Source organism: Leptidea sinapis, chromosome 36, assembly GCF_905404315.1.
Source record: "Leptidea sinapis chromosome 36, ilLepSina1.1, whole genome shotgun sequence".
NCBI classification, from domain to species: domain Eukaryota; kingdom Metazoa; phylum Arthropoda; class Insecta; order Lepidoptera; family Pieridae; genus Leptidea; species Leptidea sinapis.
This window is the reverse complement of record NC_066300.1, coordinates 4,052,788-4,072,062: the sequence shown is the minus strand read 5'-3', so window position 1 is coordinate 4,072,062 and position 19,275 is coordinate 4,052,788. Positions and strand designations below refer to the sequence as shown.

Sequence of the window (19,275 nt, the reverse complement as noted above, 5' to 3'; positions counted from 1 at the left end):
CATTGACTGAAACAGCTGCCAGCGCTTGGGTTTCCAGTAGCCTTATTGGGGCGCGAAGATAGTACTTAGAACATTCTCCGTGCCTCTGGGCCCCATGGGTACCCTCTGGCGCTTCTGGGCCCCACAAAGATGTATGACTCACTGAGACCAACATATTTGCGACGTTTGCTATCTTCGGCAGTCGAAGCAGCAGCCCCAGCACCAACTGACGTAACTTGAACATGAGAAGGAGCCAGAGTGTCGGCGCAAGTAGCGTCCTACATCAGCACCCTTCCCCGTGCCCAAGCCACCAGCGTCATTCCATAAGGACAATTCAATTTAAATTTGAAGACAGCTTCATTTCAACAATTTTTATTACATGGTATTTTACGTCTTATAAAATTTTTAAGCGTTCGGAATGGAGATTACATGTCAGTCCCTAACATATATCTTTTTTAAATCTCCCAGCTAACTCATTGCAGAGCTTAAGGCTCTTTAAGATGTTCATTTCACGACACCAAGCGCTTTAAATTTAAAGTTGTTTTATTAAATACTGACATCAAACATCATCAAAAGTTTTGTACGGTGCTCTCATAATTCCTTTATTTATTTACAGTGTGTGTAAAATTATGCATATAATATACTCAATAAGCCTTCTTTATGATATACCTACTCTCATTTTTATTTTTTAAGTGACCCGAGAATCACAAAACCATAATTAGGCGCAGATTGGTTAATATTAAAAAATAATCGAAAGTGTGCCATCCAAAAAGAAAAAAAAGAATGAAGCATATCAGAACGTTACGCGGCTGCACCACTCGGAGCTAATCGCGCCATGTTGCGTTCATCTGTTTAGTCTGCTCTGAGACTGGACAAAGGGGTCCCTCAAAGATCTCCCCGGAGATCGGTTCTGCGCTGCCCTCATCCAACCTATTCCGACGTTCTTGACCAGATTATCAGGTCACCTTGTTTGGCCTACCAAAACTGCGCCATCAAGTTCGTGGTCGCCAATCGAGGACTTTACCGCCTCACCGACCATATGTCCTACGGCTATGTGCACTGTCCACTGCCACTTCAATATCGCAATCATCCGGGCTATGTCGGTGACTTTAGATCTCGCAGGAAAACTTTGAGCAAAGTCTCCATTGCCCTCTGAGCGACCATGAGATTTCTCGTTAATATATAAAATTGATACCTGATAATAAAGAATATTATCTACACGAAATACGATTAAAGTAAAATTTTATATCTTTCTGAATTAAGATGTCAAAATGATTCCAATTATGGGTAGGTATTTAATTGTTCAAATTAAAAACAAACTAATTTCAATCTATATAATATTTACACATAGATTATATAAAAAAATAACAAACTCGAAGTCCACAGTTTTTGTACAATAAAAATAACTATATGCATCCTTAAAATATATTATACAAATTACGTAAATACTACGTTGATTGTTTGTAAGAGGGAGTTGAGGCCAGCAGTATCTTAATACACACGAACCCATATTTTAAATAAAATCCAGCCCTTAAATGCGTGTTGTTGCTACAAACGATATGCATACACTAACGGCCGTTCCCAATATACTATCTACAGGTAGTAATTTGTCTCTAACAAATTACTACCTTCTACTGTCAGTAATTAGCTGTCAATAATCGGAAGCTGTCCTAATATACCCAATAAGTCATTCTTATCGCCTTATTTTGGGACGCGTGAATTGTAATTTCCATACAAACTTTTATCGCTGGTAAGCTATACGTCGTCCCATTGACAGACAGCGTGCACGGATAGGGTGAGTTACCGTTGATAAGTTTATTGGGGCAGAAAAGTCAATTTAATTCGGCCCGCCGACGGTCCTTCGACGTGAATAGTATAACATAATATATTTTTCCTTTAACTATGGCCCTCCTCTAAAGTTTCTTAAGCTGTCTGGTCCACCACTGGTCTAAGTGCTTGTCCCGCTGTTATCAATTTGCACCCTACAATTTGTTCCTAATTTCTTCTCTAGTGTGTAGTACATATCTTAACGGTAGGTACCAATTACATTTTCACAATACAAGCATTTGTTATCTTGTTTTTTGTCAATATTATGCATGCGGTGCATTATTTTATTTACTCATTTCCTGTAGATCCAGAATAAGTAACCTTGAGCCGTTTTTTATAAGTTAGAACGGCAAATGAGACTTGTGTCATTCTACGGCCACACTACCTTACCTATCTACCGCCCTGTTTAACGCAAAAATAATGGCATTTGATAGTGTAGCCGTAGCGTAGGTAGGTAGGTAAGTATACTTACAATATCGGATGAATCACTGAAAACGTTACCGCTGCCGGTCTTTCAGGTAGATTTCCTTTTATAAACATATCAATGCACGCTTACTGTATACGGAATTTGCGGCTTACGATTACCCGAACCTACAGTAGGTATTTCTTCCTTAATCATAATTTGTATCACATTATGTTTGTGAGGTAAGGCCATCTCATATACAATGTAACTCTAACGGCCTTCCAAATAAACTTGGTATAAAGTTACCTCAGAATAATCCAAGAATATGCAAAATGTTTACAAGTAGACATTTTACGTATGCTGGTTTATTCTCACGTATAACGTTTCCCGCGTTTATTTGCAAGGCTGCTTGACATTCGGGAAACTTCAGAATTATCATTGTATTGACAGTGTTGTCGGTTATATAGTCAACATTTTGCACATTCTTGGTTAATTCTTCGGTATAACTTTATACCAAGTTTATTTTAGTTTATTATTAGTTTATTACCGTAAACGTTTGAAGTGCTATTATAGCTTCTGGAATTTGTTAGCGGTCAACCAATATGTACGAATATATTGAATATTTATATATGCAATATATTTGTACATATTGGTCAATAATTTATATTATTAAACATTGAATATTTCCCTAACTTATATAATACCTTACAGTATCTTTCGCTACGCTTTTGATGAGCTGATGAATTCTTTAAATTGAGAACTTTGGCGAGTTCACTGTAACTCGTATCACTAGTTCATTAACGGCTGTTCCCAATATTCAGTCTATCTCTTACTTGAGTTAAAAATCGTCACTATCGTTGACTTTTCTGTCCCAATAAACTTATCGACGGTAACTCACCTTATCCGTGCATGTCAATGGGACGACGAATAGCTTACCAGCGATATAAAGTTTGTATGGAAATAGCAATTAACGCGTCCTATATAAGGCGATAAGAATGACATATCGGGTATATTGGGACAGCTTCAGATTATTGACAGATAATTACTGACAGACGGTAGTAATTTATCTCTATCTGTAGATAGTATATTGGGAACGGCCGTAAGAGCCCATATTACGAAGAACATCTTATGACTATATTTTATACAAATCCCAGAAGTGAGGGTTTGAGAGGATCACTTTAAAAGCATAACAAATTGTTTAGATAATATTATGATAAGTAACGGTTAGTGTAACATTGACTTTATTTTCTCGCCGTACTCGAAAAGAACAATATTTTACTTATGAAGTGTAAGTACTAAGTAATCTACGTGCAGCCATATGATTATTACGGGTATGTTCCGATATGCACTGCGAGCACTGCACAGTGTGACGTCAATTTAATATACTGTGAAGCCGTTCCTTTATAGCTAGATAAACTGGTTACTATTTAAAACGGAACGCAATCCCGTATACTGTCAGCCGCATTTTCTGACGCAACATTCAAATGAGTGTATTAAAGTTTTCTAGTTCATTAAAAAAACTTTTGTTGGAGTACTGTCAAATTAAAAATATTTTAATTAATATTTTAGGCACTCGAGTGGTTTTGACTGATCACGTGATCAAAGTACTGCGAGTACCTTACCTCGAAAACGCCAGTGCTCACAGTAGAATATGGCGGCGATTTATGACGTCATATATTTCCCTAGGGTACTACGACAGTATACTGGCAGTCCATAACAGAACCAATTTTTCTACAGTGATAGCACTGTGCAGTGCTCGCAGTGCATATCTGAACATACCCTAAGTCTGCAAGGAGTTTTCTTTTGAGATGCAATCTAGGATACCATGTGGAATACGGACCTTATGCTACAAAGGTGATGTTAATTCAGCTTATGTTATGTTAAATTATAATATTTGACATAAATTTCTTTGGTTCCTCCACTATTTTACATTACAATTATCATCTTAAACTAATTTACAGCGTTTCGAGAATCACATTTGAATTTAGTTTTTAAATATCCCAGTGAGGCCAAGTTTACTAACAGTGATATGAAAACAAATGATGCACACGTAAATCCGACCATGTAGGGGAAATGTTCATTATATAACTGGCACTTCTTCCATGTGAACCAATGACACGCCTTAGCTGAAAAAAAAAATTATTTTTTTAGACAGTGACAAGAAGAGCAAGAGCACACACTACTTTATGACATAAGATTGACATTTTAACTATCATCATTATTATATCAGCTAGAGGACGACCACTGCTTTACCAGTGGGAGGCTCCTTTGCACAGGAAGCCGGCTAGATTATGGGTACCACAACGGCGCCTATTTCTGCCGTGAAGCAGTAATGTGTAAGCATTACTGTATTTCGGTCTGAAGGGCGCCGTAGCTAGTGAAATTACTGGAAAAATGAGGCTTAACATCTTATGTCTCAAGGTGACGAGCGCAATTGTAGTGCTGCTCAGAATTTTTGGGTTTTTTTAGCTGATCGTCCTGCTCGTCTCGTCGCTTATTATCAATAAAAAAAAAAGACAAAGGTCTCCCCCAAAGACCTCCATGATGATCGGTCCTGCACTACCCTCAACCAACGTATTCCGGCACCTGAACTGACGATCTTGACTAGATCGTCGGTTCATCTTGTGAGGGGTTTACCAACATTGCGTCTTTCAAAACGTGGTCGCCATTCGAGGACTTTTCTACCCCACCGGCCATCTGTCCGTCGAGCTATGTGCCCTGCCCACTGCCACTTCAGTCTCGCAATCATTTGGGCTATGTCGGTGACTTTGGTTCTCAATGGATCTCCTCATTTCAGATTCGATATCGCAGGGAAACTCAGAGCATAGCCCTCATTGGCCTCTGAGCTACTATGAGATGTCTCACAAGGCCTTGCTGTAAAGTTCTGAACTTCACAACCTCAGAATTATTTCGCAGATATATCGGTTTCCTCACGATGTTTGGATCCACCGTAAAAGCGTCACATAAATTGTGAGGGTCAACGGCACTGTCCTATGCGCCTTCATCTGTCCATCGAACTATATGCCCTGCCCAGTGCCACTTCAGTTTCAAAATCATTGGGGCTATGTCGGTGACTTTAGTTCTCCTACATTAGACATTTTAATAATAATAATAATAATAACAATAAATTAGCACCTGAGGAATCTAGGCGCGCTGCTGGTCTTTGAGGAGAGATGGAATGACGGCATTTATAGCAACATAGTGATTAGAATCTAATGCAGACTTGACAGATTCTAAATAGGGTGATAAAGAATAGAGAAAAATACAAATTATACATAATGTTACATAAAATACCTACTATATATTTTAATTGTAAGCTTTAACTATGAGTAGCACAAATATGTTTTAAAGTGAAACTTTTCTTACATCGCCTCAAATTTTTTCACCCAAATTTATTATATCGCATGTCGCATTACAATCGGCCGCGGTGCCTATTGTAGTAGGCGTGAAGTTGTTTAGTTAGTTCCCGAGAGGGAGAGTAGGTTTGACACACCCCTGACCAATTTTTTTTTAAGTTTCATATTATATTTAAATTTTTATAAAGAAGAAAAAGCATTGGTTTTTATTCTTTCGGTTATTATGCTGCGTTAATAACATGTAATACAAAAGTTATGAGCTCGAGATAATCAGGACCTGTCAAAGGGGGCTAAAGGAAGATTGATAAAGTTAGGTATACTAAGATAAGACCGACAATCGAAATTGTGCATTAAAACTAAAATGGAAATGGGCTGGCCATGTCGCGAGATATACAGACCAGAGATAGACTGCGAGAGTAACATTGTAGAGCAGCCCATCGGGCAAGAGAAGCCGAGGGAGACCACTAAACAGATGGGAAGACGACCACAGACGGACAGCTGGCCCTAACTGAATAGACGTAGCAAAGGATAGAGATAGTGTGCATCTTTGAAGGAGGCCTTTACCCAATCCGGGGTTCTTGCTAAATAAATTTACTTACAATATTTAAAAATCTTTGTAAGACATAAATCGCTTATCTATTTATTTATTTTATTAATATAATGTTATCTTATGACTCATAATTATGAGTTGGAAATAAAATCACACAATTGCTTTTTTTAATACTTTCAATTATTATAATACTTACAAGTAATAGCATAAAATATGCTATTCCCGAAGACGTATGCTACCGTTGCTATCATCGCCCACATCATCCCTATTGCTATCGATTTGTCTCGAGGATCAACTGATTTTAGTATCATCATGATTTGTGTCTGGAAGGCCAATGCTGCAACAAAAATGGTTTTATTTCAAATGTAAAGTGATATTATTAAGAACCACAACGGCGCCTATTTCTACCGTTAAGCAGTTATGTGTAAGCATTACTGTGTTTCAGTCTGAAGAGCGCCGTAGCTAGTGAAATTACTTAGTCAAATGAGACTTAACATCGTAGGTGACGAGCGCTCCAAGCCGCAAACACATTTTAAGAAATTCGTGTTTTAAGTTTAATTAATATTAGTGTATTCCATACATTTGGGTTGGGCTACTAAGTCATGATGCAATTTAAAGAGTCCATTTATATAAATCACGTGACCAGTTTTGTGTTCTTAACTCAATTTCGATATGATTGTGGTTTGGAACGTTTTTCTGGAATTACGTCCAATTGTAATGTTACTCATAATTTTTGGGCTTTTCTAGAATCCTGAGTGACACTGCATTGTAATCGGTAGGGCGTATCAATCAGCTGGGGGCCTACTCCTAAAATCGATATTCGATAAATCGTCGCATTAGTCGTGTCGAATCCTACTCTTAGTTACATCGTAATCAATGTCGAAACGATGATTGAACGAACGATACATTATTCGATATTTATCGGTCCTAACCCTACTCTTAGTTTCAAATGTCAGAGACGAATATTCGAATTTCACAAATAATCAAACGTCACTTTTACGATAATCTCAACGACACCTTCTAGGCTGTCGATGCTATTATCGTTTCAAGTTGTATAGATATATTTGCCATACAGTACATAATTATATGTGATTTACTATTCAACAAGATTTTTTACTACTAAGTCATTTAAGTCATTTTGTTGATCGTTTATGCGTAGAAATAATGCAAATGGCCGCCTGAGAAATTGGAAGTCGACGAGAACGGGTTGAGTTACTTTTCTTTAACATTTTACTATCCGCAAGTTTTGTATTATTTATTCAATTTTAAATGGTCATATTATATTCATTAAGTACATATTTTTTAACATTTACATTATTTGTAAATAATCCCAAATTGGTGGTGCAGAGTCGGGCATGGTCCTTAGCGCCTAAACTATGTTCTTTGTTCTTCGACATAGCACAGATAATGTTTAGATTTGAACATATTTCATTCACACTAACATCGTAAAAAACAGAAGATATTAGTCCGTCCGTACGTCGTATCGTTGTCGATTTTGCGAGTAGACCTCCTTTTTGCTTTCTCGTACCGGATTTTCATAAATAAATAACATAAACATACGTTATGTTCATTTTGTTGAGTAAAATAAAAGTAATAAGTAAAATAAATTTCTTAATGTAAAATAATTGTAATAGTTCTGAAGTGTAAAATAAATTTCTTAATGTAAAATAATTGTAATAGTTCTGAAGTGTAAAATAAATTTCTTAATGTAAAATAATTGTAATAGTTCTGAAGTGTAAAATAAATTTCTTAATGTAAAATAATTGTAATAGTTCTGAAGTGTAAAATAAATTTCTTAATGTAAAATAATTGTAATAGTTCTGAAGTGTAAAATAAATTTCTTAATGTAAAATAATTGTAATAGTTCTGAAATGTAAAATAAATTTCTTATGTAATTTAAATTGTCATTTTTGAGTACGATAGCGCACTAAATGAATATTGTATTTAACCTAAATGTTAGAACTTTTGTACTGATAAATAAGCAATTCGTGTGGAATTATTCCCTAACCATTCCAAAATATTCAAAAATGCACAGCGTAAATGTTCAAGTTTTCACTTGTGCCGGCACTCCCGGAGTGCAGCTTTTTTTTAAGTGATTAAAGATTGAAAAAATACTAAATAATAAAGAATAACAATTATTACCGGATACAGCCACTATGATGGAGTACAGTGTCAGATGTAATTGGTAGGCAGGTTGACATTCGTGGTCACCGCAGGCGCCTGCCACGGCTCTGCCAGACGTTGCAGCACAGCTGCAGTTTGTATATACTCTGGACAAATAAAAAAAATATCTCTAATGAATGATAATAATAAGAGGCGTTAGTTAAAAATTGAAATTCAGTTTACTATGAAACGTGCAGTGATTTGACATAAGCTTGAAAGAGTAGTTATTACAGTATGGCAATTGAAAGCTTAGCGGCCGTTTTCAATAACGTATCTCTTGTTACGGATACATTGCTATCACTGTTTAATCATGACAAGATCTTATCTTGTTATCTTATAGTTATATTATTAGTTATAGTCCAATGCTATCTGTCGATAGATTATTGAAATGCAAGTAAGCGTAGAAAAGAAAGAAAAGGATAGATTTGTCTAGCTCTAGTAAGTTAAGCTAAGGAGTGATAGGTTATCGAAATCGTTCGTAAAACGTAGTGAGTTTCTGCTACGATTTTAACAGGATTATAGCCGTCATCTGTCAATTTTTCAATGACTGCACATTAATATTATAATCAAGTGAATCGCTTTTTTCTTAGAGAGTTTCGCTATACTGTTACGCCCAATGAAACCTCAACTTGACTTCAGTATACGTGCCTAACTTTTGTCAGACACACTGGTTTTTTCATACAATTATTTGTTTGTTAGCAAGTAATTTCCCCTATTTCGGGGATTACTATATATTGGGCGGGTCTTTCCGGTAAGATAACCGTCCGAGAGCTTAACGTTCAATATAAAGTTAGCAAAATCTGTTTTATAGAGTTTGTACCTTAGATTAAGCATTGATCTCCGCTGCCCTCCAACTAGATAACGCAGGCCTAGTCGCAAATTGCGGCAACTAATACTACGCCCAAGGCGTTCTCGAGGCAGTCTCGAACAATGCGTGACGTTAGTTAATAATTGAAACTAAAATGCCGGGTTGCGTAGTAAAACTATGTAAAAATAATACTACAAGAAATAAGAAAGACACTGGGATCACATACCATCAGTAAGTATTTTATTAATTTCTACAAATAGCCAATACACACTTCAAAATAAAGATGCCGTAATAAAAAAGCTATTGTTCTTATGTTGTACGGTATCTAGTTGGAGCGCAACGGATACCAATTCTTAGTCTTAGGTTTGTACATTATTTAATTTACTCCCATTTTTTGCCTACCACTAGTATTTTATTAATTTCACAATTATAACTTACGATATACCATGTTGGTCTTCTAGAGTAGTACAGCCAGCCTCGCAAGGTGATGCGAAAGTAGTCATTGTGTCCACTACGCATACGGGTGAGAATGCGTTCCAACTAGGTACGCATCTGAAAGGATTTTTATGTGATATACAATAGCTTGGTGCATAGTTAGGTTTTACCAGTGTGAGGCACCTTTGCACAGGATGCCGCCTAGATTATGGGTACTACAACGGCGCCTAATTCTGCCGTGAAGCAGTAATGTATAAGTATTAATGTGTTTCGGTATAAAGGGCGCCGTAGCTAGTGAAATTACTGGACAAATGAGACTTAACATCTTATGTCTCCAAGGTGACGAACGCAGTTGTAGTGCCGCTCAGAGTTTTTGGGGTTTTCAAGAATCCTGAGCGCACTGCATTGTAATGGACAGGGCGCATCAATTACCATCAGCTGAACGTGCTGCTCGTCTCGTCCCTTATTGTCATAAAAAAAGTAAATATCCAATGTTCACAACTCAAGTTTTATTATTTTTTGAATAATTCCAACTCGATACATCGATAATAATCCAGCTCTCCGATTGACCTTTTGACATAAGACGGTTGCATTATCTGCCAATAAGAGTTACAATGTGGCATAGCATACCGTGAATCAAATCAAATCAAAATATTATTATTCAAAATATAATTTTAAATCACTTATTGAACGTCAAAACTACCACCCATTCGAAATATTATGCCGCAGATCTCAGAAGAATGGGCGCAATCATATTCAAACGCAATGCCCCCGTCATTTAGTGTTATGATGGAATGTTTTATATTCCGCTTATTTCTTGGATGATAGACGAGCGTACAGTTCACCTGATGGGTGTATCACCTCCAACCACAATCTCTTGCAACACCAGAAGGATCACAGGAGCGTTTCTGACGCTTTAGATAAGTGGCTTATATTAAGAGTACCCATATCGTATCATGCCCGAAGAAACTTCATTCCATAATCTGTTTGTACATGGAATAATGTTTCTGGAAAACCGCACTGTGGAGAAACGCCACACATCCAGGTGGTTAGGACCATGTTTAAGTTAGTGGCATGTGATGCAATTAACAAAGATTAGATCAAACAGCTATTTAGCGATCATTTCCCTTACTTGAAACGACTTTCAGCGGAAAACGTTCAAAATAAATAAAATGTTTGTACCTGAAGTACTTACCCGCAAGATGAGCTACAGATGGGGGTCTGATAGGTGCCATCCAGGCCTGCCAACTGGCCCTTGCTGCAGGAGGGCACGCTCACGACAACTATGTACATCACGAAGGCTATGACGGTCATCTTGATAATGTGCTTCACGCCGCGGAAGAAGTCAAACTCCGGGAGAATCGGGACAGAATGCTTCACGCCAACGTACTGCAACATGAACATAATATGAACATCATTCCTATCTCCATGACTGGCAGTCAGAGATAACAGCCCTTTAGTTTACAGTGACCATAGGTTCTCAACGTGGGCGATAACGCCCCCTTGTGGGCGTGTGAGACTTTCGAAGGGGCAGTAGAAGACCCAGAGAAAATTAGGGGGCATTGAGATGGCGCAGATGGGACGTGGGTAGATTAAAAAATATAGTCTAAAAAGGCAAAAAAATACACGAAAATACTCTAGAAAAAAACATATTCTCAAAGTGGGCGGTGAGCAAAATAAGGTTGAGAAAGTATGGTTTACACGATCCTGACATTTATTCCTGAAGGCCTTCAAATTCCGATGCAGTTCAGTCTAGGTACCTAAACTGAATCGCTAAAATTCGTACCACGAAGTGCCTATAACTGAATGGCGTTTGATGAATGAAATAAATTTTTGTGTGGTCGGCGGTGTGAGAATGAGATGGCGCTGTACAGTCGTTGCATAAGTCTATCTCGCTTACTCGAATCATATCCGTTGCGTTATGAACGCACCTACATTCATGTTTGATTTGACAGAAGCATGGAGTACATTTTTTTAAACTCGTTCTTGCGAACAGGCTATATGCCAGGGACTTACTGCCTTGTCTTTAGTATTTACATTTTCGGTATTTATTTTCAGCCGTTTTTTGAATCGCTCACTTTGACACATAAGCTTGGATAGCTTAGTTTAGGCTAAAATATTACCTCATGGTAGGAATTTTTTAAATGTATGATGATAAATAAAAATTTGTCGTCATCCTAAATTGGATAGCTCTAATGACGTCGTGGTATGAAATAGCAAAGCAGTTCAATTTAGGTCGTCAATTGAATCGCAATAACAGTTCATGGTAGGCCCGCTGGTCTGCTTCAACTCTTCCATATAAATTTAATCAAAACTCCTTTATACATTCAGGTCAACAAATGCTTAAACTTTTTTGCTGAAAACTTATGGACGTTAAGGTTATCCGAATAGCCACCTCTTTGGAAAAGGTGACTTTTTATTGACAACACTGCCCCTCATCATTTTCTCTTTGGTTATTTGTCCTAGATCAAAATTCTTTTTTATTATTTTTGTTTTTGTAAGTGCTCATAATATAGGTCGCAAACAGAGGCCTAGAATACAACTTCGACAGCAATAAGCGAAAATATCAAAACAGTCGGACTCAAAATATTTCCTTTGATTGAATTTTGAAAATTTTGTTACTATTGGTTAATTCATAGAGAAGGATTTTGCCAAGAATCAAACCTTGATTTTTGAATTTTTACTCACGATTTTTGTCGGAGTTACAGCTGTCCTTATCGCATATGTTTTCGAAGTTATACTTCTTTTAGCGCGATGCAGAAAAATGATGAGAGTGAATTATTACGATGCGCGCGCACACCGACACCTGAATTCTACATCGTGAAGTTAGTTCTAGGTGGCATGAAAATCGATAACTATGTTCAAGTTGTATATTCTAGTATTTTTATATTTAGAACACGTGTTTCGTGACAGTACAGTTAAACAGTGTGAATAAATATATATTATTTTTGTGTTTTTATTAAATCAATTTCATATACGACGGTGATAGTATTTACTAATAATTTGTTAGTATATTATATAATTAATAAATTTTCTACACTTTTTTATATTAACCTTAAATGCTGAGTGTTTATACTATCTTTGATCTTAACTATTGTTAAAATTTGATTTATTTTTCCATACGCCAAAGAACTTATAACTTCCAACGCGTCTACATAAGTAAACACAGTCTTTTTGTTAGTATGTTATCACTATAACTTAACACTATAAGGCCTTAACCTTATCACTATAAGGCCTGTGCCACATTGAATATTTGGTCAGATATCACTAATACTTACAACAACTCCAAGTATAGCAGGTATATATCGGAAAAACTCCGGGAAATGTGTGACCGTTTCAGTTCCCGGGACAATGTTGTATCTCGCCTGAAATCAACAAATATTTAATTTTTAATAAAAAAAATTTAAGCAAAAAAATAACTGGCTTTTAAAACACTATTCCAAAAGAATAGGTTAATAATAATAATAATATGCACTAAAAAGTATAAAATTATTGCGTATTTTTATATAATCTAATTAATTAATCTACTTCTAGTTACGATTATTGTTTTTTTTTTACTTTTATGGCTTTAGGATGCTAGTGTCCGATCTGTATCAAACTGGATCACACGGGAAGCACCAGCTTTCAAATTAAAAAAAGAACTATCAAAATCGGTTCACCCAGTCGAAAGTTCTGAGGTAACAAGCATAAAAAAAACATAGCGACGAATTGAGAACCTCCTCTTTTTTTAAAGTCGGTTAATAAGACCTAAATTACTTTAACAAAGTAACCTTATTATAAAATAAATTATCAATATTCAAATTCACAATAGCATTTTCAAATCATTGGTCAATGGTCATTTATTATTTATGATCACACATCCCTTAGAAGACGTCATTTTAAAATTAAGTGTGACAACACAGCCTTTACAATGATCACGAGGTTTCTAATAGTACAACTCTTGTCAAATTATGTAGAAGTATGTATTTTGTAGAAACAATGTTGCGACATATAATTTAAACTAAAATCATAAACATATTATCATCAGTTTCATTTGTGAGAAAAGGTGACGAACCCTGTTCTTTATTGCCGCTCAGGATTATTGAAAAATACAAAAACTCGTCACGTTGAGACATAAGATGTTAAGTCTCATTCATTCATTCATTAGCCCAGTAACTTCACTACTACTACGGCTGCTACAGCGAAATATACTTTCAAACCGAACCTCATTAGTGCTGGCACATTAGTACTGAACAGTAGGAAAAGATTTCGAAGACTTCGAAAAGAGCCGCTGTCGAACCCAAGAAAACCCTCCTATTGATAAAATAAACTGAATACGTACATGAACTAAAGCCTCCTCATGATAACTAAATCCGAAGAAGGCAGCGGCCATTAAGCCCAGTGCTACCATTTGAGACATTGCTATGAAGTTGAATAGCACACGTCGCAAGCTTGTGAAGAAATCTGCAAAAAATACATATAGTAAGACTATTTTCTGCAAGTCAGGGTGTGCCTTGGTACGACTATGCACCTATTTACGCGAAAGCAGCTCTTTAGTTTTAACGGCTGTTTTCAATCAACGTATCTCTAGTTACGGATACATTGCTGTCACCATTTAATGACAAGATCTTATCTACCCATAGTTATGTACTATGTAGCTATAGTCCAATGGTTCTTTGTCGACAGGTTATTGAAATGTTAGTCAACCACTCTGGCGAGTTACGGCATTTTTCAATAACCTATCTATCCTTAGTTTAACTTTCTAGACGTAGACAAATCTATCCTTTTACGCTTACTTACATGTCAATATAACCTATCGACAGATAGCATTTGACATAACTATGGATAGATAAGATCTTGCCATTAAACGGTGACAGCAATGTATCCGTAAATTAAACTAAGGGTAGATAGGTTATTGAAAACGGTCATTAGTCAACTTCACTAGCTTTATATTCATTCTCTGTAAAAGCGTCAAATTACTCTGTCAAAATAGTACTGGGAAAAGACCAATGATACACAAAATATTACCTATTTATACTCGCTTTCAAATTAAGAAATATCCTACCATCAGAATATATTTATATGGTTTTTCCGGAATTGAGTTTAGGAAATTCTTTATGTCGTCTACCGAATGAAAACGGCTGGTAAGAAGTATTATTTTGATTTAGGGAGATAGAAAGAATTCGGCTAAGTCTTTATGTCTATAAAATTAATTATCTGATTAATTGTCTATATTGTGATTGCTGGATAGCGATTGGTGAGATTTTCCTCAAAAGTTCGTTCACAATGATGGCCTTGTGTCAAAACACATTATTGTGCTGTGAAATCCATGAATTTTCTTTCAACGAATAAGTTCTATATACATAAGAACGTCATTGCAGATGCCACTCAAATTCCGCGCCAAAACGATGTCCATTTCACGGCCTTCACACTTGACGATTAAAATATGCTGCAGAACTAAGCATATTAGCCAATCCTTCAATATGGGGCCCCATTGCAATTTGGAATCAAGAGTATTTAATACCAAGAAATATAGCAGATTCCACCGATTTTACCGCCTCTCAGTTTAAAAAAATATTCACATGTACGTTTTTGACATTTGCCGCGGTAAATTTAATATATTTAGTTTTATGACTATTTAACAAATTAGTTTAATATTGTACCAATCAAATTTATATTTACAATATTCATCCATGACTCAGAAAAACACATTCATATTCATCAGTTAAATGTTTGCACCTACCGGGATTCGAACCCGGGACCTCTGGCTCAGTTGGCAAGATCAATTTAAATAATCAATTTCCCAAATAAATTTTATTCTCAAAAAACTTTTCTGTGCCCTTATTTTTACAATATAAATTGCTGTAAGTTCTTTATTAGGTGTATTTAGAATAATATTTTACCTCTGTCATCCAATGAAGGTGAAGCCTTAGCCACGCCACCCACCTCAGGTGAAGACGAGGGTATTGCGAAATGCATCTGGACATTCTGAACAATCAACGGCATCGTCAGGATCACAGCGTTTATTATAATGCTCTTTTCGAGTACAACTGTCAGCATCTTGAATCCAAATATACCCGGGATTATTCGAGATATTACAAGGATACCTAAAAGAAAATAAAAATGACTAAAATAATATCAGAAATAAAAAGTAGTACCTTAAAAATAAGAAAATATTTTATGTTGGTAACATTGAATGGTGAATTCAATATATTAATAGCCAATTTCAGTCCAAAAAACTACCGCTAAAGTATTATTAAGCTATTGCATAGCTTCTATCGCGGGCCTTGAGCGTGGAGACCGAATCCAGAAATTCCGTTACGAAAATAACCTAACACTTACTTACTAGATCTATATAGATATTTCGCCATGGTCATTACAATTGCCGTGGAACAGCGGTTATCACGTATGCTTTTTGTGCAGAAGGGCCCATGTTCGAGCCTGGGGTTACGTCTTGATTTTTTTTTAATTTCTTTATTTTATTTATCATGTTATTTTAATTTTTATTATTATGACAAGCATTTTTATTTAGTTTCACCTGTCCCGTTGTCTGTCTGTAACCAAATCTTGCAAGTAAAATTTTACTCACTTCCCGTTTGCTTTTATTAAAATTAATTTTATCAAAAAAAAATACTGCATAAATAAATAATTATAATTGCATAAGTTGATAAAAAGTGCTATGCAATAGCTTTACCGCGGCAGTCCCCGAGTGCCACACGTCTTTATTTTTTCCTTCTTTTTTATTGTCAACAACAGTGTCAACAATCATAATTAAAAAACTTGATTGCTTACATCGTATTATATATGTCTATATTTTTGAAGTTATACTCCGTACCGTATGGTGCGTTTTGGAAAAAATAAAAACTCTTTTTACAAATGTTAATAACAATCCATTTGAAGCAATGAAATAAAAAACTCAAACGTCATGACTTACACGAGTAAGTGAGTAAAAAACAAGAGTTATTGAGTACAGTAGATGCATCAATCCACACACACTGTACATGTTTAAGGCAATATGGCAGCATTATATCAACATTATGAAAATATATATAATAATAAATATTTTATGTGCAAGACGCGTGAACCAGCCATCACCTCCCACGACCATAATAGAGACTATAACGTAGCCAGCAACACTCTCAAGTCTCAATACATATCTATGGTTAACAGACGTGATAGTTCTACAGAGGAAAACGTGGCCTTCGCACTACATGCACCTCATCGTGTCACACCATATATTTAAAATAAACTAGCGCTTATACTACGTGACAGCCTGGGAATGCGTTGATTTGTCAATATTGTGTGCCTGATCATAAGCTCAGGTAACCATAAGGTTAGCTTTTACTAAGGCTAGGTGGCTCCAACAAATTAATTGCACCATTTGACAATTTTTAGATGACGCCATAACTTTAACTGTTAACTGTAACCGTCTAATCTTCGCCGGTTAAAGCTATTGTTAATTTAAATAGCTAAATATTCGATATTTCACTTTTTAATTTTAACTATACCAAGTAATACCATGGTGCAACACATTCCGCAGTCTGTGTTAAAGTCAGCGTTACTAAATTTGACTTTAACAGCTAATATGATGCAACCCAGCCTAACTATTAACAACTTGTAAATCAACATCGGTTACAGTAATGATAGATTCCCTTTTCTATCTTGCTGTATCTGCGTTAGATATGTTCTTCTCTATCGCACACTTTGTCTATATACTAGTATATTGTAAGACGTATGTATCACACACACATTTTTTTTATCTATACTGGTTAGGAGACAAGGATAAAAGTAATAATAAAATGGTTTTGTCCTTTTGATGTGTGTTTTATTTGATTTATCTTTTATGACAGTAAGAAATGACACGAGCAGGACGTTCAGATGATGGTAATTGATACACCATTCCCCTTTTCAATGCAGTGTCACTCCGGATTTGCGAAAAACCTAAAGATTCTAAGCGGCACCACAATTGCGCTCGTCACCTTGAGACATTAGATGTTAAGTTTCATTTTCCCAGTCATTTCACTAGCTACGGCGCCCTTCAGACCGAAACACAACAATGCTTACAAAATTACTGCTTAACGGCAGAAAAAGGCGCCATTGTGATGGTACCCATTGCCGGCATCATGTATCCTCCCACTGGATAATTAAAAGTAAATATTGAAGTTATTGATACTTACCCACATGAACACTCGATCTTTCTGGTGCATATTCATCAGTATACGCCAAGTAGTGACTCCACGTCGCCACCCTCGTTAGAAGAAAGCAGGTGGCAGTGAATAGAACTATCGACAATCGTACAGCAGTTACGGCTGACACACCTGTATATTTTATAATCGTGTTTTTTGTACTGCTGCAAAGTTCTGAAAAGAAATTTTGATAGTCTGTTAAAACTGGACTGGATATTTACATACGGAACTTGACTGTTAACATGATGAGAATAAACGAAGAAAAATGGAAGGATAAAGATATATTGAAGTAGTTCTCTATCTGGTCTAAGAAATTTCCTTGCCTCGCACAGCAACTTTGTGGAATCAATTACCGGCTGCGTTTTCCCGAATAGATACGACTTAGGGATCTTCAAGAAAAAGGCATACTCCCACCTAAAAGGCTGTTCTTGACACCTGTTGTTGCGTATGTCTATGGGCGGTTGCCTCACATCTCCCCAACCCGTGAGCCTCTTGCCCGTTTGCCCCTTCTTATAAAAAAAAGGGTTCAGAGACGAGTGGAAGAAGTGTGTCAGAAGAATAATTAGTGTAATTGGGTGCAATTCGCGACTACCATTAATCGTTAAAAGGAAAAATATAGCTGAGGCTTTTTTAGATTTAAGAATTCTAAAATATACGAGTTAATATTAAAAATCGTGAATAAAAATCTTATTAATCAGGATTTCGTTTTAATTCGATAATTTTTTTGTCATATTGTTATTGGATTTGCATAGTAGGCCTCTTGTTGCGGTCTTTATAATTAAGCCGTTTTGATCACATTTTGTAGTACTCTAGCACTTACAAACACAAGAATATTCAAAAAAGCCAAACAGCAACTATGCTAGTGTGGTGAATTTTAACGGTGCGCGCGCATGGTCACGAAAATAGGACACCTGGCTAAGCTGGACAGCTAGACCATTTGTTCACCTACCAAGCCTCTTGTAAGTCGTATTATGTCTACGGAACCACAACAAATGGACGAGAAATTAAAAAATTTCAATGTATACACAAGTTTATTTTATCTCCCTAATTGTATAAAAATAATTTCTAATACGAACCAGATTCATCCAGCTGAGTGGGCGAAGGAATGAAGAATAAAGTAAAACAGATGAAGAATAATCCCCAGGACCAGCCCAGCAACATTCTTCTTCGGTTCCTGTATCCCAGCCACCCCACTATCGGGGCAGCAATGGCCTCAAGCATGGCGAACAATGTAAGTAATAAGTCTGTAAATAGATAATAATTTTTTAACTTATCGCCTGTATGAAATAATTTATAAGATTTATTGTTGCATGAACTAATATTTAAATCCATACGGATTATTGATAATAATATCTTAAAATTATGTAAATCCAGTGTCCTGATGTTTGTTTCCAGTGAACGCCTACACTAATTAACGGATTTCAATGGTATGAATACTTTTAAATATCATTGATAGTGTGCAGTTTGGTCCAATTTAAGAGATATGATAGTTTTATTTCGATTTGGTACCCATAATTCTTTTTTCTCAAACTTGCATGGAAATATATGTCATTATTTTCGAAGAAAGAACATGTAAAGTATCGTATTTT

General features: G+C 36.1%; 1 protein-coding gene across 3 annotated transcripts in view; it reads right to left on the bottom strand.

The window, feature by feature from the left end:
• Positions 1 to 1,299: 1,299 nt before the first annotated feature.
• The window catches only part of LOC126975609 (solute carrier organic anion transporter family member 1B1-like), a 49,650-nt gene continuing 31,674 nt past the window's right edge, over positions 1,300 to 19,275 (bottom strand). For 2 of the 3 annotated variants that reach the window (XM_050823576.1, XM_050823578.1), the window contains exons 4-13: positions 18,763 to 18,930; positions 17,678 to 17,860; positions 15,404 to 15,607; positions 13,843 to 13,964; positions 12,800 to 12,886; positions 10,717 to 10,910; positions 9,525 to 9,638; positions 8,258 to 8,385; positions 6,312 to 6,452; positions 1,300 to 4,335 (exon numbers count right to left, since the gene is read on the bottom strand). In XM_050823576.1, the coding sequence (XP_050679533.1) occupies positions 4,160 to 4,335; positions 6,312 to 6,452; positions 8,258 to 8,385; positions 9,525 to 9,638; positions 10,717 to 10,910; positions 12,800 to 12,886; positions 13,843 to 13,964; positions 15,404 to 15,607; positions 17,678 to 17,860; positions 18,763 to 18,930 (1,517 nt within the window). In that variant the 3' untranslated portion in view covers positions 1,300 to 4,159. Of the gene's footprint in view, positions 4,336 to 6,311; positions 6,453 to 8,257; positions 8,386 to 9,524; positions 9,639 to 10,716; positions 10,911 to 12,799; positions 12,887 to 13,842; positions 13,965 to 15,403; positions 15,608 to 17,677; positions 17,861 to 18,762; positions 18,931 to 19,275 lie in introns of those variants that run through there. The other variant, XM_050823579.1, reaches the window with a different exon arrangement.